Below are 17,222 nucleotides of genomic sequence, written 5' to 3' on the forward strand. Positions count from 1 at the left end.
TCGGGAGCTCCCCCGTCCCCCACCATCTTTCACTCCCCGTCTCCCAGCCGACAGCTGTGCGGGCTTTTCATATTTTTTGTATTTTTTTAATGCTGGCGCTGCATTAAATGCTTTTTAACTTATTTGCCAGTTGTCCGTCGTCGTGGCCGCACTCTTTTATTTTGTATGTTTTATTGCATTTCATTTCATTCCGCGCTGAGCCGTGACAACATTAAGCAGATTACATATACGCTGAGATTATTAAAAAGTTAAGAACTTAAAGTGCTGCATAATGAGATGCTATTGCATTTGCATTCATACTTAACGCATTTAATTAATTCCCGTCCGCCTTCCCGGCTCCTTTTGCCTGCGTCTCCTTTTGCCCAACGCTGGACAATGATGATCGAACGCCGTATTAATTGCCATCGCCGCCGAGGACCATTCCGGCAATTGCCCAACCCTGCGGTCACACTTAATAACGCTTTATTGGAGAGGCCGTAGGCCATAAGGAGTCCGGACTGAGGCCAGGACGCCGTCGTCGTTCAAAGGAGGAGGCAATCAGTGTACAATTTATTGACGAACCTCACGCCATATTGACCTCTTTGGGTCATCTATGGATTTCAATCAACGACACCGCAACCGCAGACTCAGATTCAGATTCAGTCTCAGTCTCAGTCACTCGAAGCCCATGTTTGCGCAACAAACATTGCCATCTCGAGCGTGTCCGAGTATTCAGTAATCAAGGACAATACTAATCGCAAGGCAAATCTTACATCGGGCGAACTGGGAGGGAGGGAACTTATCAATCTACATATCGGCATATGGGTATATGGGCATATCGGCATGTGAAGGCATTTTGGGTAAACTTATTTGCGGTCAACTGCTGATAGTTTTCTGTGGCCAAAGTTTGCACGAGACAAGCCATGTACGTCCTACAACTACAGGACTGTACAATCAATTTCGATTACTCCGCACAGATCGTAAAACAAAGGCACACACACACCAGTGCCTCTACCGCTGCCACTTCCCATGGAGTGAACTGGATGGAAAAGAAAATGGAAATGGAGGTCAGCAGCAGCAGAAAAGAAACCAAAAAGTGAAAGAGAAAACTACTTAGGCAATTTTCAAGTGATGTCCTGCTGGACGCGATAAGTGGGCTGCTACCCCACCCACTTTCTCTCTCTCCTTATGTGTGTGTGTGTGTGTGTAAGTGAGGGTTTTGTGGTCTGCCAGTGTTGGGTGACACAAATCTGCCGCACGCGTCATCGTCCAGCAGGCTCTGGTTCCCTTTGGTCTCTGGTCCTTCCACTCGAGCCGCCTCCTCCTCCTCCTGATGTTTGCTGTTTTCTGGCTCGTGGCTCCTGGCTCCCAAGTCCATCTCACCACTCCCGGCTCCCAGTTAAGTAACTAAAACAAACGAAAGCAACAAACAAATGCACATAAAAATGGACAACGGCCAACGCGCTGATAAGCTGAAAATAATTTGTGTGTGTATGTGTATGTGTGCCAGTCGACGATAGCGCCAATTTCAAAGCAACAACAAAACATTGGCCACCAAGTGGCTCTGTCTCTGGCTCTGTGTCTGCGTTTGTATCTGTGTGAGGTTGGGCTTTATGTTATGGCATATCTGTGCGGCCCTAGACAGCCCCTTACTTTTGGAGTGGCCACTGCTGTTGATAAGAACTTCCATACATACATATATTCGCAGGAACACGCTTCTGTCATTGTCCCGATGAGTCCTTAAAAGGAGGGGGAGGGAGAGCCGTTCCTCTCCGGTCGGCCGGCCTGCCGGCCTGCCTTCCTCATTATTTGCCATATTTTCGGTTCAATTATTGCTATTTTTTTGGATTTTTCTCATCCTCCTCCTAATTATGGAATTACGTTTATTTGTTTCTTCCGCGTTGGTAGCGACATAAGTCCAATTAAAACTAAATGCATAAATCCAGCGACATCGAAATTCTTTAATTTGTTCATTAGTGTTTTCAAGACTCACAAATCCTCTAGTATCTAGCTGCGCCTGCCAGTTATTGTGACGCCTGAACACTGCTGCGATAAGCTGCCGCAACACTGCTAAATGCCACATGCAACACGGCCATTGCCGATGCCACGGCAGCCACACTCTGCCACGTTCGCAGTTTGGCCACACAATAAAAATTGAGCTAATGCAAACACACATACACACAGACCCCCATATACATGCATGAGTAGTGCATATATGTATGCATTTGCATACGTTTTTTGCGTGCACACTTTATTGACCAAAAATTGCTGAAATTCGTAGCAGCAAATGGCCCTGTCCCGGCACCGGCCCCAACACCGACCCCGCCCATCCGGAGCCCTTCCCCCCCAACCAAATGAAGGAACGGCTTACAGTTTTTAAGCGCAAGTTATGGGCCATCGTGCATCGATTGGCGGCGGTTTTAAATTTCAATAAAAGTGAATTCCAAATGGGCACAAATAGTGCTGCTCGATGAGGTCTGGATATGGACAGGAAACGTGATTGGAGTGGGAGTGCGAGGGGGAGTGGGAGTGGGAAGGGGGGGATACGCTTGCCTGTGGCTCAGTGTGTAATGTGTAATACAAAATGGCTGAACAACACTGCTGTACAAATCGTTGGATCAAAAGAGAGTGTGCAAAAGAAAAAAAAAGGGCAAACCCCAACGGAAAGCAAAACAAAAGAGAATGCCGCAAAGTGAGCAAAAGGACGAGGTAAATGCACCCATTCCAGGGGGTGCTGGTGCTGGTGCTGGTGGTGGTGGCACAACGCATGACATTTATGCCTGACATAATCCGCTTACACAACAGGATAACAAGATGAGCACTCGTACATTTTTAATACGCTCGAGATACAATAATTTATATGCGTGGCACGTAAGCGCCCGGCAGCAAGCAGCAAGCAGCAAGGTGGCACGACGACGAGGCAGGATCTGAGGCAGAAGCAGAAGCGGAGCCAGAGGCAGACGGAGGTGTATACAAAAAATGCGTCTCGAGGCCCATCCTGTGGCTCCATATGTGCGAGTGAGAGTGCGGCTTAGCAGTGGAGTAAGATGCACAAGTGTGGGTCTGGTTGGATAGACAATACAGCGGCGCATACGGATCCGCATACGTAACTATGCTACAAATTGTTGTTGTTGTTCTTGGCACAGCCCTGTGGCCCTGCGGCCCTGTGGCACAGCCGATGAGATGAAGCGGCAACGTAATGATATGCCAAGCAGCGACGCGCCGCGCCGCGCCGCGCCGCCACGAGTGCGACAGATTAGCATAGAAAGCAGGGCAGCTGGCTCTATAGAAGCTTTTTCCATTAATTGAACAGTCTAACCCGAGATATGAGAAAATGTATATGGAAATTAGCAAAAGCAATTGAAATTTTTACAAAAGTAACGCCTAGACTTGTAGAGTCGGATCTAAAAATATATCTGGAATGGAATCCGAGATTCCGTCGTAGCCCAAATAGCAAACAGAGGCATATCCTTGCTCAGCCCTAAACAGTGTCAAAACCATTTTCAGCTGGAGGACAAAATTTATTCGTTTTTGACCTTGTTTCGTTTGATACCACCTTGAGAGAGGGTATTGCTGATGTTTCTTAGATGATAGCCCTGCAAGAAACGAAGTACTTCCGAACATCTAAAGTGAAGAGGTTTTGTAGTTTTTTGATCAGCATCAATTTACGGGTCATTATATTATGATTCATCGGAATCTGCCAGGGTCTACCGAGTCTGCCAGGGTATCTCAGCCTTCGGTGTTCGAAGGTATCCATCCTGCATAACTTGTTTTGTTTTATTCTGCTTGTTGTTGTTGCTGTTTTTCCGTTTTTGGGTTTTCCGTTTTGTTTTCTTTTTTCCCCGTATTTGGGGCTCGTACAAAGGCGTTAAATTTAGGAACGCCCACACGTAGCCGTGTCAATACTCCTCTCCGTTCCGCCAATGCGGATGTGTGTGTGTGTGTGCGCGTGAGCACTTTATGTCTTAAATAAGTCAACAACAGGAGGAGCTCCAGCTCCCACAGTGCCCCCGAAAGAAGGATCAGGCAGTGCGAGGCAGAGCGGGGCAGGGAAGCAACAGCAGTCGTCGGCGGGGCAAACAACTCTGCCCAACGTCGCAGAGAGCGAGAGCTGTGGCAACTTGTGTTTACACTTTTGTGGGTTTTGTTTATGATGTCAAATAAAAGTGCACAACAATACCGAATAAATATTTTATTACTTTGATGAGTCCGTTTGTCTAAAAAAAAAAGAAAAGAAAACAACAACCGAGCCGACTGCCTACTTCCGATGCAGTGACTTAAAGCGTTTTTTTTTTCCACACCTCAAGAGCTTAAAGATGCCTGTCTGGGGCTGGGGCTGGGGCTGGGGCTGGGACTGGGGAGAAAGTTGGTCGGATTGGATGCGAGAGATTCCATCTTTGGGGCGCACATACTCGTAAACAGCTTTTGACAAATGTGCGCCTAATAGAAATAAATGCAAATATAAACTTGTCCAACTTGAAGCGCTCACGGGCCTGTCGTCTGTCAGACATTGTCCATTTGTCAGCGCCAGTCGTCGACCTCCTCCTGCCGGAGAATGTGAATGCGAATGGGAATGGGAATGGGGCCGAGAGGCTGACGTCTGTTCCCGTTTTTATTGTCTCACTCGTATGATAAACATCTTCGCCTATTGCCGCCAGTATTTCAAACCGACTGACTGACTCTCCTTCTCTCTTATCATTAAGCATTATCGCGCGACGTATTTGTGCCCCGGCTTTTATTGTCTCCTTTAACCGCAGAGGCGGTCGAGACCGAGAGCAGTCGCGCCCTTTGTCTTTGCTTTGTTGCTTTTATGTTGATTAAATTATAAAATATTTATTTCAGAGTCGCTGTCAATGCTGCCGCTGCCGCTGCCGCTACTGTACATAAATTTTGCTGTTATTGTGCGTCCTACGCTGCGTGTACACAATTTTTTGGAGGCAAGTGTCAAAGTCTCCATCTTGTGCTCTTTCTGATGCGAATCCCGTAGGTCAATTCATTTTAGAGTTATCCTCTTATAGTGCTCAACATCGTGACGCTTGCCTGGGGCAAACTAAGGTCTCAGGGCAGAAAAGTAGCCGCACTTTGTTACCCTGAGGTTGCCCTGATTCCATCGGAGACAAGAAACAACTTTTTGTATTAATTTCCTTGTCTAAATTCCCTGATTTGGTGGCCTAATTGCTGGGTTAGCTGATATTTTGGAGCTCCAGACGATGCCAGTAACTTTTATCGGCTTTTCATAATTGGTGTACAATATATTTTAAGTACGAACATTTACCAGACGTTCTGGCTTTCCTGGCGAATTTCTGTTAATTAATATGTACTTGGAATTTGTACACTCGTATCAGTAGATCGACTTTTTTGAGATATCTACCCTTAGCCGAAATGTGTCGAAATTAATTGCCATGTCGCTCATTTTTTCGAACATCGAAGATCTCGTGGATCGGAACTCTTTAAAAAGCTTTCATCCTGTACTCATTTCTTCAGTCGTTCAGCATTTCCCATCTCTTGTACATCGCCTGCACTGTTAAATATGAGATTTTTTATTTTCCCGCCACTTATCCTTGCCATTTGGCTAATCTGCCTATCCTCAACGACCAAGGCCGACTGCTGCAAGCCCACAAAGATACGTTTTGAGCTGGCCGCGAACAATGGAACCCATACCTGTGAGACCTACGGCGGGAAGCCAGGCAAGAACTACACCTGCAAGGCAAAGATCTGCAATGACGGCAACAATGTGAGGGGCACGTGGTGCGGAAAAGGCAGGTGCAATCCGAGCGGATGTCACTGCAAGAAAGGGTGCCTTGCCAGCGGCGCGAGTGCCATTGACAGCTTCCGCGAGAAGCATGGTTTCTTCAATTTTATCTATGTGGGACACAATTAAGCAGTGATTGGATTTAATAAAAAGATCGTTAATAACCAAAAATAAGATGTACAGCAAGTGTTGAGACAACGAGCTTTTTCGCTGACTATGATTGTTCAATAATTTCACAAATTATTAATTTCCGAAAACGTTATAAATTTTATTATAGGTATTTTGTGTGTTGAGGGTGGCCGAAGATGCCAGAGCCTTTTACAATAGTATTAGAGTGACACACTTGGATGAGGCAAGCGAGCCGATCTCGAGCCAAAGTAATAGATTGGGGACAAAAGGGGTCTGTTCTCCAACTATATCAAGCGGTAACTGCTAGAGCAGGCGCAGCTGCTGACGGCTTAGCGACGGCATAGGAAAGAAAAGATAACAAGAGCGAGCATAGATAAGAATAGATGATTAAATGAGAGCATGTTGCTGAGCGAGCATAGATAAAGCTACGCTTACGTTACGTTAGTTTAGTATAATGACCAAAATAGAAAAGAAAGTGAATTGATAGGCAATAAAACAATGGTATAAAATTTACACTCGGGCTTCGCCCGAACATACTCCCCCCGTGGAAGGATCCATGCCTTTCACCTCATCTCGTAGAGGCAATAGACATAGTTTTGCAAGTGCTCTTCGGCTAACACCTGTAGCCATCCTGATCAAGGCGACTCGAGATACGCCATCAGCTCCTGGGATGAGCTCGAGGATTCTCGCTAGAGGCCACTTCAGAGGAGGGAAGTTCTCGTCCTTAACAAGAACGACATCATTGACGTGAAGCTCAGGATTCCGGGTGCGCCACTTCGTTCTTTCTTGAAGACTGGTTAAATACGATTGGCGCCAGCGAGACCAAAAGATTTGCTGAAGCTGTGTGACCTTCTGCCAACGGTCCAAGCGATCGACGTTTAAATGAACCAAGTCAGGCTCCAAGAAGGTTGTGATAGGGGCGCCAACTAGAAAATGGCTGGGCGTGAGTACATCGAGATCTGCAGGGTTCTCTGAAAGAGGAAACAATGGCCTTGAATTAATGATTGCACAGATATTGCACGCGAGAGTGCGCAGCTCATCAAATCCAAGAAGCGAGGATCCGAGGGCACGTCGAAGATGATGCTTAGCAAGCTTGACTGACGCCTCCCACAATCCTCCAAAATGTGGCGATCTAGGAGGAATGAAACGCCAATCGATGCAATCGTTGAGACAAGCTTGATGCACGGCTTCTTGATGACTGTCGCTTAGGAATAGCGACTTAAGTTCCGCCAGTTCGTTCCGCGCTCCAACAAAATTTGTGGCATTATCTGACCAAATACGAATCGGTCTTCCACGGGTGCAAATGAAACGGCGAAGAGCAGAGAGGAACGCAGATGTTGTAAGATCCTTCACAAGCTCGATGTGAACCGCCTTGGTGGAGAAGCATATAAAAATGCTCATGTAGCACTTTAGTGGGGGCCGGTTTCGAACTTCTGATTTATACAGGAACGGACCGCAATAGTCCACGCCGGTAACTAAAAATGCACGAGATTCGCTGACTCTGTCCACCGGAAGATCTGCCATTATTTGCTCGAGAGTTCGAGGCTTCACTCTAAAGCATCTGACACACTTTTGGATTACGTGTGCTACGGTCTTTCGGCCACCGATTGGCCAGTACGTTTGACGAATGATGGCTAATAGCGACTGGGGTCCAGCGTGAAGGTGCTTTTCGTGTAAGTGCCGTATCAGAGCAGAAGTGATGGAATGATTCTTGGGCAATATTATGGGATGCCGTGCTTCAAAGTCCAAGGTAGAGTTTTTAAGACGCCCTCCAACTCGAAGCAAACCGCAATCATCTAAAAATGGCGAAAGAGAGGCGATCGAGCTTGAAGCCTTGATGTCCCTTCGCGTTTCCAGGGCTCTTATTTCAGTGGATAGACGAGATTGTTGAGTAAGACGAATAAGCAGTTCGGTTCCCAAACGCAAGTCCTCCACAGTTATTCCAGACTTTCGTCGATGAATGAATTTGCATACATACGCAAAAATTCGTTGCATTTTGGGGAAGGAATTTACAAACTTTGATTCTTCCACCAAATATCTTGACGCGCAGTTTGTAATTAGTATGGTTTTTCGTGCCTCCAAAACCGGCTCTGGAAGAGCAGGTGTACTTGGCCATTGATCCTTACTGGCTGTCAAGTATGTAGGTCCATACTTCCAAAGATGAGAATTGATGAGCTCAGCTGGTAATGATCCTCGAGAAAGCATATCGGCAGGGTTTAGATCAGTTGGCACGTGGAGCCAAGACATTCCAGATGTGAGTTCCTGAATAACAGAAAGTCTATTAGCGACAAATACATTGAAGTTGGATGGTTGATTCTTGATCCAAGCCAAAACGACTGTGGAGTCACACCAGCAATAATAAGAGCACTTGAAGTTCATCAAAGACACTTCATGCATAAGCTGAGCGAGTAGCGCTGCACCACATAATTCCAACTTGGGTATTGTGATAGTCTTCAGTGGCGCTACACGAGATCTGGAAGATAGAAGATTTGCCTTGACTCCATTGTCGCCTTGCGAAACAGCGTAGATGCAAGCTCCATAAGCACTCATGCTGGCATCACAAAATCCATGCATTTCAAGGTTGCTGCTTCGAAGGAAAGATAGGCGCGGGAAAGAAATTTGTTGCATAGAGTCAAACTGCTGAATAAAGTTGATCCAAGTTGTGCGTAAGGAGACTGGCAGACTTTCATCCCAATGAAGCTTTTCTTTCCACAGCTGCTGTAGAAATATTTTTGCTTTAGTAATAACTGGCCCTATAAGTCCGAGTGGATCATAAAATCGTGCAATAGTTGACAATACAACTCGCTTAGTTGGTTTCGAAGGGACTTGATTGGGACAGAATGAAAATAATAGCTCATCCGAAGTGGGATTCCATGCTAAACCTAGCGTCTTGGTTACATCGCTGCCATCAGTAAATTTAACAAATGTTTCCCTATCTTCATGGGGTGTTTGATTGAGTACATATGTATCGTTGGAACACCATTTTCTGATCTTGAAATTTCCTTTGGCTAATAGTCCTGACACCTGGCGAATTATTTCCAGCACCTCATTTGTAGTATCTCCCCCCGTTAGCAAATCATCCACGTAAAAGTCCCGCAGCACAACTTCAGAGCCAATTGGATATGACGAACTCTCGTCTGCCGCTAGTTGGTGCATAGAACGGACGGCCAGAAATGCTGCTGGTTTCGTTCCATAGGTCACGGTATCCAGCTTGAATGTCCTTAGCTCCTCGAGGGGTGAGTCACGCCACAGTATGCACTGCAGAAAACTATCTTGGGGCGAGACACGGACGCATCTATACATTTTACAAATGTCACCAGTCAATGCTATACGAAAGGTACGAAATCGAAGAAGAGTCGTAACTAACTTTGGCTGAATTGTTGGGCCTGACATCAATATATCGTTGAGGGAATATCCTGTAGATGTACAAGCGGATCCGTCGAAAACTACTCGGAGTTTTGTGGTGGTTTTGTCTTCTCTTAAGACGCAGTGATGAGGAAGAAAAAATTTGCATTGTTTAAGTGCGTCACTTTTGACAGGGGACATGTGATTCAAATCGACGTATTCCTTTATAAATGCGGCGTATTGGGCCTTGAGAAGCGGTTTGCGAACCAACTTGCGCTCTAGATTGAGAAATCTGCGATAGGCTTGTTGATAAGAATCTCCAAGAAGACTGTCACTCAGCTTTAAAGGCAATTGAACGCAATATTCGCCACTTGGAAGCCGACCGCAATGTTTTTTGAAATGTTCCTCGCAAGCAATTTCCTCCTTTGTTGCTTCTGTAGCGGGACCGTGGCAGTTTTCCACTTCCCAGAACCTTCGCACTAGCTCATCCAAACCAACGGTAGGCGTTTGACTCAATTCCGTCGAACTAGAGGCAGCTAGGAGCACTGAGCTGCGGGAGTACTGACCTCCACCTGTGACAACCCAGCCGAGACGGGTTTTTTGTATTATAGGAAGTCCCCTCTCCAATTTGATCTGTCCAACGCATAAAATGTCGTAAAATAAGCTGGCTCCAATAAGTACATCGATGCGCTGAGATTTGTTAAAGTGTGGGTCAGCAAGGCTGATATTGGATGGCATTTCCCATTTGGATACATCAAATGAAGAAGCAGGCTGGTTTCCTGTAATACGTGGAGCAACGAGAGCTGTGAGACTCGTAAAGTAATCGGAAGTCCTGGATTGAATGACCAAATTAACTGAACCTTCCGTGTGAAATGCAGAATCAGCGCCGATACCCGATACTGATACCGACCCTTTGGCTCGTTTCAGCTGAAGCCTCTGAGCAAAGCGAGAGGTTATTAAATTAATCTGAGAGCCTGAATCCAGAAGAGCCCGGCAAGGAAGAAGATCACCAACTCGACTCTTTATCATAATGACTGTCGTGGCTAGAAGCACTACGTCTGAGCTAAGATTCTGAGCAGGAGGCGAGCATGGTGATGAAGCGGCAACAAGAGAACTTGAAAGATTGGGGCCTGGGCATAAGTCTGTCTGAATAGGAGACGTAGTAGCGTTTGCAGGTTCCGTGTTAACTGACGTAGGCAGCGGATTGTTGATATGTAAAAGGGTATGATGCTTTTCACCGCATGTGCGACAAGAGCCTGAACTGCAGGAGGTATTCCGATGTCCCTTCTTCAAACAGTTGAAGCAAACTCTAAGCTTCCTTGCCTCTCTAAGACGCAAAGATGGCGAAAGGTTTCCAAAGCGAGTGCAGCTGTAAATGTTATGCCCTTTATTATCACAGAACACGCATTCCAATACGATTGTATTTGTAGCAACAAGACTGTGTTTTGAATGAGTGATTCGTTTATGTTTTCCAACCTGACTGCTATGGATTTGAATCGACATAGCTTGATCCATGGTCTCCATGGCTTGACATCTCCTCTCCAAAAAAGCCGAAAAATGGTCCCATGTTGGTATGACGTTAGGGGGTGACAGCTCCTCCCATTTGGTCCTGGTATCAGAGTCGAGATACTTGTATGTGGAGTTAACGATGATGCATCCAGCTATTTCCTCCATGGTACCCATCGATCTAAGCGCTCTCATGTGAGAATGAAGCTTGTCCGATAAAGTACGTAGCTTTGTAGTTGACCCATCTTCAACCTTCTCATGCCTCAGAATCTCAGCGACGTGTGCCTGAAAGATTAAACGTTTATTATTGAAACGATTGTTTAAAATGTCCAATGCAATATCATAATTGCTCTCCGATACTTCCAAAGAGCGAACAGCCTCCAGGGCAGGTCCATCCAAACATGAGCGCAGGTGCTGGAACTTCTCAATCTTTGATAGAAAGGGCTCCTGATCTATTACTGTGCTAAACATCGAGTAAAAGTCTGCCCACTCAGTATAACCTCCACGGAAAGTGGGAAGTTTAATGTCAGGAATATGATATCGTGACCGTACATTTCCGGAGGCAGTAACGTTGAGCTCGGGTCGTATCGTTGAGTGATGCGGCATGTTCTGGGTAGTCCTGCGGAGTGCTGAGCGAATACGAACTTCGATTTCCATCGCCAAATCGTCAAAATTGTTGCTTAAGTCGCTGCCAATTTCGCTTACATCAAGCTCTTCTAAATTAGAATGAGTAACATTAAATGAGTCGGACATTTTTTCCAAGAATTTTAAATGAACACTTAGCGCATCTTCACTGATTGGGTTGTTTTCATCATTCAATATCGTCTCTCGAAGTGAAACGGCTTTTTTGTATATTGAGAGTGCCTTTAGTTTGTAAAAAGACACCCTGTTTTCCGGCACGTCATTAGACTCATCCATTTTCGACAGGCAGCAGCGAGCAAAGCACAAAGAAGAATCGAAGAACCAACCGTTTGATTTTTTTTGGTATGCAAGCGCAAGTGCAGCGAACCCGAAGCCGCTAATGCACGTAGCTGTATTAGTGCTTGTAAGCAAGCGCGCGACGAAATGGGAACTAACCGCTTCGCGTTCGAACAGTTATGTTTAGCGGATAATTTTCACTGTTTATAATTGTTTATTTCCAAATTGTTACTGACGATCACGTCGGGGTCACCAAATGTTGAGACAACGAGCTTTTTCGCTGACTATGATTGTTCAATAATTTCACAAATTATTAATTTCCGAAAACGTTATAAATTTTATTATAGGTATTTTGTGTGTTGAGGGTGGCCGAAGATGCCAGAGCCTTTTACAATAGTATTAGAGTGACACACTTGGATGAGGCAAGCGAGCCGATCTCGAGCCAAAGTAATAGATTGGGGACAAAAGGGGTCTGTTCTCCAACTATATCAAGCGGTAACTGCTAGAGCAGGCGCAGCTGCTGACGGCTTAGCGACGGCATAGGAAAGAAAAGATAACAAGAGCGAGCATAGATAAGAATAGATGATTAAATGAGAGCATGTTGCTGAGCGAGCATAGATAAAGCTACGCTTACGTTACGTTAGTTTAGTATAATGACCAAAATAGAAAAGAAAGTGAATTGATAGGCAATAAAACAATGGTATAAAATTTACACTCGGGCTTCGCCCGAACAGCAAGTATTACCTATGATTCAGCCAGAGACTATGCAGCGATAAAGAGGCATTTCTGCAGGTCAATCGATACGGCATGCCCACAGTATTATGATTATTATTAAAACTGAATTGCTTCTGTATTTGATAGAAACAGCTTTGTCCCAAAACAGCTTGCTTGAGTCGGTGCAATTGAGGGAACAGCCAGCTATCGCCGTATGTCTGTAATTGAAGCTGCCGGGGATGGGGTGTGCCCGTGTTGCACCCTTTAAATAGCTTTTCTGCAGCAGTCAGTGTTTCAGTTGCACAATACGAGTATATGCACAACTATTCTGGAGTCCAAGATGGGATTTTTGGCTATCCGTGCTCTTATAAGTATCCTGGCCATTTGGCTGGCATGTCTCGTGTGGCAGGCCAGCTCGATCTGCTGCAAGCCCACAGTTATATCCTTCGAGCTGTCGGTGAGTGCGGAGGGGGAAAGCTGCGAGTACTTTGGCGGCACATCAAACGAGGACGGCTCCTGCCTGGCGTCGATCTGTAATGATGGAAAAGCTGTCAAAAATAAGTGGTGCAGCCGTGGCAACTGTGATTCAAGTGGATGTCGCTGCAAGCGCGGTTGCATCAGGCGCAAATTTGATCCTGTTGCGAGTTTCAATGAAATCCATGGTTTTCTCAATTTTTTGAGTGTTTCGCGAAATGTAGAAAAACCGAGAAAATTTAGAGAAACCGAGAAAGAACATCAGGTGTAAACATGAATTAAAAAATCGAATTTTTAATTAATTTTTACTATTATTTATTTAACTATACAGCTTTCAAGTAGTCTACAAATATTACAATTACAAATAACATTTTATGTATTGCAAAAGAAACAGCTTTTTCTGAAAGACAGCTTTTGTTACTCAAATATCACTGCCCGTATGCCGCAAACAGCTTGCCTGGGATCTGGGATTTCGCGTGGATCGTCAGTCTTTAAATTGCGGCACTGCGAGAGCCCAGTCTTCAGTGTAACAGTAGTTCTCCATCTGATTGGTAGCAAAAAATGAGATTTCTGATCGTCTTATCTGCCATGATGGCCTGCACTTTGCTGCTCTGGCTGCCACCTCTGGCTATGGCGGTCTGCTGCAGGCCCACACGCATACGCTTCGCGGTGATGCCGAGTATCGAAGAGCGGAATTGTAACACCTACGGTGGGGTGCCGGACAAGAGGCAAAAGACCTGCAAGGCAGCAATCTGCAACAACGGCCAGCCTGTGGCGGGCCAGTGGTGCGGCATAGGAAAGTGCAATGCCACAGGCTGTCGCTGCAAGAACGGATGCATTAAACCACGATCGGATGCTGTGAGAACATTCCTGGATAAAAACGGACACTCGAAGTTTGTCTTTGTGCGAAGGGCCCCCGCTATAGTAGACAACTAAGGCCTGCTTTAAAGCAGCATTATTGCATAGCCCATTGAGAAAATGTGTTTTATATGTCGCCTAAGAAACAGCTTTGCAATTTGTATTTCCAGAAATCTTTCATGTATCGGCTTGTGTTTTATATAATGATTGAATAATCGCGAAAGAAAGAAACAGATTTGTCTTTCAACGCTTGCAAACAGCTTTCTTAAACTATTCCCAAGAGTCGGTCCCGGGGATTGGGGCCTTTAAATAGGTTTGCCGCAGCCCCTAGTCCCTAGTCGCATTTCTTTGTCTGCAAAAGATCAACAAAGATGTTTATATTGCCTTATATCCTGGTCATTGGGCTTCTCTGTCTGCCGTCAAAGACCATCGCCGAGTGCTGCAGGCCCTTTCCCGTAACTTTCCATTTGGCCAAAACCAATTCGCTGTTAAACTGCGAAATGTTTGGCGGCACTCAGGACATTAACTACGCCTGCAAATCGAATATATGTGGTGACGGCATGAATGTGTGGGGCGCCTGGTGCGGCCAAGGCGCTTGCAATCCGCGTGGATGTAGCTGCGTGAAGGGTTGCATAGAAGGCGATCCCATTATGAACTTCCGCCTAAAGCATGGACTCGACAACTTCGTCTACGTGGGACCTCAATTGGAAAATTATCTATATCACTTAACGCATTAATGCTCCTCAACGCCTTTACTCATGGAATTACATATCTGGAAGAGAAAATCGATTTGCATTGTCATACTCCGCACTGCCGGAATGGAATTTATTACCATCGAAGTTCAAATTTGTCTCGCTCTATTTAGACTTTTGTATGGTGTTCCGGGAGGGAGCCCCACAAGCTCTCACTTTCCTGGGGTACTCGTAGTACTCGTATGTAGGTAACCTAAATAAAGCCTTGCACCTGACAGGCGAACCGAACTGAACCTGGAGTATCGTCTATCGCTCGACAGGCTGCATGCTCCATGCTGTGCGGTAGCTAGAACAGAAGCAGGAGCAGGAGCAGGATGGGGATGAGCAGGATGAGAGGCTGCAGTTAGAGCTGAAGCCGAGGCTGAAGCTGTAGCTGGTTCGAGTCCTGGCCCAAGAGCAGTTTATCAATTCGCAGCACATAGCGAAAATTGATTGCTACGATTTATACTTTCTACTTCCTTTCACTTTATCGTCCTGCAAGTGCGAGTGCATCTACGTACTGGACGGACCCGCCGGTCGGTGCTCGGTCGTCGGTCCTCGGTGCTCGTCTTTGTCCCTTTTGCTGTATAAATACTTTTACTATAATATCCTTTCATTGCTTGTTTTCTCTGCCAAGTGCCTGGCATTGTTTCTTGTTGTTGTAGGTATTCCTTTCCTTTCTTTTCGTTTCGTTTCGATTCGTTTCTTTCGCTTTCATTGGCCCTCCTTCTGCTTCTGCTCTGGCTCTGGCTCCTGCCCCATTCCTTTTCTGGCAGAAGGCACTCATGCCATGCCATACCATGCCACGCCACGCCAACCCGTCCCTTTTGGGTGGCCTGGCGTTGGCAATCTTTTGTGTAACACAATACAATGTCCTGCGGTTGTAAAGCGATTTATTTTGTTATTGATTCGCTGTAAGTGCGCCAGAGTCGCACGGTGTGCCGAACACATCCTGCAGGATATGATGTAAATAAAGTAATGGCTGCTCCGAGGCTCTCGCTCCCTCTGTGAATACCACGCCCCCACAGGCCCCATCGACTGCGTCTCGACTCGTCTTCGTGCTAAACATGAATAAATATTTCGTTCAGATTATTCAAGTTTTATAACTCATTTCTGTCGATTGGTGGGCGCGGCATTCCCATCGTTGCATACAAATATATATTTTGTGTGTGTGTGTGTGTGTGTATAAGTAATCGAAGCAGGTCGAGGCCACTCAGGCAGTGGGGCAGACCACAGCTCCTTTCGGTTCATGCCACAGACAGCTGTCCATTGGGTTCCTCTCCGTTTCTATCACGCTGCTGCTGCTGCTGCTGCTGCTGCTGCTCCTCCCTCTGCTACTGCACATTTTAATAAATCGCTTAGTGTTCTGGGGGACAGAGGACCGGGACCAGGGACAACGCCAGCAGCAGCAACAGCAACAGCAACAGCAGCAGCAGCAGCAGCACAATAAGAAAATTCATGATCATAAATATCCTGCAGGCGTTAAACGTTTGCGTCGTTTTCGTCGTCCTTTGCCGCCTTTAATCCTTGTGTTTTCAACTCGATGCTCTTTGCTCTATGTAAACCTCTTCGTTCCACATCTACATCGTATCCCATTGCTCTCCACTGTCTATGCTGCTGCTCCTGTTTCTGCTTTATGCACCACTTTTGATTTAATGTGCTCATTCCCTGCCACCAGGATCAGGAGCAGGAGCAGGACCACCACCCATCTACAACAACATCTCTTGGCTCCTATCTTATACCCTTCGAGAGGGTATTCCTTTGTTTTAATCAGATGTTGGCAGCGCAAAGCTAAAGTATTTGTATTTGTATACATATGTACATATTTTCTATCAGTATCAATAGCGGAGTCAATCCGCACAATAGGCCTCAGAGAACAAGCCCTGAAATTTGAATGTGCCAATGGATTTGCTCTGAGAGAAGAAATTGCACAAGTACATATATTTTATGTACATAAATAAATAATGAATACTGAATATTCAATTTAAATATCATCGTGTTCCTTGTCACTCTGCAATTTTTCTTCAGTTCAGTTGAATGATTTGTAAGGGTATGAAATGATTCGGCACGACAAGCCTAGCCGTTCTTCTTTGTTTGCCTTTGTTTTTGCTCGCCGCCGAGTTTTTGTGATTTGTGTCTATATTTAGGTGGCTCGTTCGTCCCATGTCCTCCAACTCGAATGCCTCTCGTCATCGCTGCTCCTGTTTGGGTTTGTTTGCTTATTTTTTCCATTTCCAAGCCATTAAATAAAGCGCCCCGACACTCCCAGCAATCACATGGCGAAAACAAAAACAAGAAAAATCTCCCGCGTAATGATTTGCGACACATTTATTCGTGACATAAATTTAAGCAGACGACCAAAACGAAACGAAAAGAGAAGAAACCATTTGACCAACTGCCCAACAAGGACACACACACACACACAAGGCAGGAGAATGCTTTAGATAGGATACTAATAAGAAAACGAACTGCTTAAAGAATTATGACAATCCAAAGACTTTGACCACATAAATAAGGAATCTATTCTGTGCCCCCAAATGTGATAAATATTCATCAAGTTTACATAAAACTCTTAAAAGCCACAGTCCCCACATGCACCTAATCCACTTTCTGTTGACTGAAGATTCCTTGACTGAAAATTGCTTTGTGATTTCAGTATTTAATGAATATTTTCTTTCAACAGTATTTAGAGCTCACATATTTAATAGTTTATTTTAGCTAATTTGTAAATTTGGACCCAGACAAGCAAAACACTCGCATACAGACAAAAATGGGTATATCGCAAAAAATTTAAAAAAACAACAAATTTAACGTGA

General features: G+C 45.4%; 4 protein-coding genes across 4 annotated transcripts; 3 read left to right on the top strand and 1 right to left on the bottom strand.

Moving 5' to 3' along the window:
- Positions 1-5,452: 5,452 nt before the first annotated feature.
- Positions 5,453-5,908, top strand: LOC6896769 (protein Diedel-like). The gene has a single exon (XM_002136939.2). The coding sequence runs from the start codon at positions 5,510-5,512 to the stop codon at positions 5,858-5,860; it is 351 nt and encodes a 116-aa protein (XP_002136975.2). The 5' UTR covers positions 5,453-5,509; the 3' UTR covers positions 5,861-5,908.
- A 406-nt stretch (positions 5,909-6,314) lies between these two features.
- Positions 6,315-11,913, bottom strand: LOC117185599 (uncharacterized). The gene is made up of 2 exons (XM_033385736.1): positions 6,690-11,913; positions 6,315-6,611 (listed from the first exon to the last, which is right to left on the bottom strand). The coding sequence occupies exons 1-2, from the start codon at positions 11,627-11,629 to the stop codon at positions 6,371-6,373; spliced, it is 5,181 nt and encodes a 1,726-aa protein (XP_033241627.1). The 5' UTR covers positions 11,630-11,913; the 3' UTR covers positions 6,315-6,370.
- Positions 11,914-13,378: 1,465 nt separating this feature from the next.
- LOC117183377 (protein Diedel-like) lies at positions 13,379-13,753 on the top strand. Its single transcript, XM_033377112.1, has one exon. It carries the CDS (start codon positions 13,379-13,381, stop codon positions 13,751-13,753), a length of 375 nt encoding a protein of 124 aa, XP_033233003.1.
- A 251-nt stretch (positions 13,754-14,004) lies between these two features.
- Positions 14,005-14,660, top strand: Diedel (diedel). Its single transcript, XM_001357704.5, has one exon. It carries the CDS (start codon positions 14,047-14,049, stop codon positions 14,410-14,412), a length of 366 nt encoding a protein of 121 aa, XP_001357741.3. The 5' UTR covers positions 14,005-14,046; the 3' UTR covers positions 14,413-14,660.
- Positions 14,661-17,222: the final 2,562 nt, after the last annotated feature.

This window comes from Drosophila pseudoobscura, chromosome 2 (assembly GCF_009870125.1).
Source record: "Drosophila pseudoobscura strain MV-25-SWS-2005 chromosome 2, UCI_Dpse_MV25, whole genome shotgun sequence".
Taxonomy (NCBI): Eukaryota; Metazoa; Arthropoda; class Insecta; order Diptera; family Drosophilidae; genus Drosophila; species Drosophila pseudoobscura.

Excerpts from the sequence above, each read along its gene's own strand:
- LOC6896769 (XM_002136939.2), top strand. The coding sequence starts at position 5,510 with ATGAGATTTTTTATTTTCCCGCCACTTATCCTTGCCATTTGGCTAATC.
- LOC117185599 (XM_033385736.1), bottom strand. The coding sequence starts at position 11,629 with ATGGATGAGTCTAATGACGTGCCGGAAAACAGGGTGTCTTTTTACAAA. Across the intron at positions 6,612-6,689 it reads GTCACACAGCTTCAGCAAAT|TCACGTCAATGATGTCGTTC; the intron begins CTTTTGGTCTCG and ends GAATCCTGAGCT.
- LOC117183377 (XM_033377112.1), top strand. The coding sequence starts at position 13,379 with ATGAGATTTCTGATCGTCTTATCTGCCATGATGGCCTGCACTTTGCTG.
- Diedel (XM_001357704.5), top strand. The coding sequence starts at position 14,047 with ATGTTTATATTGCCTTATATCCTGGTCATTGGGCTTCTCTGTCTGCCG.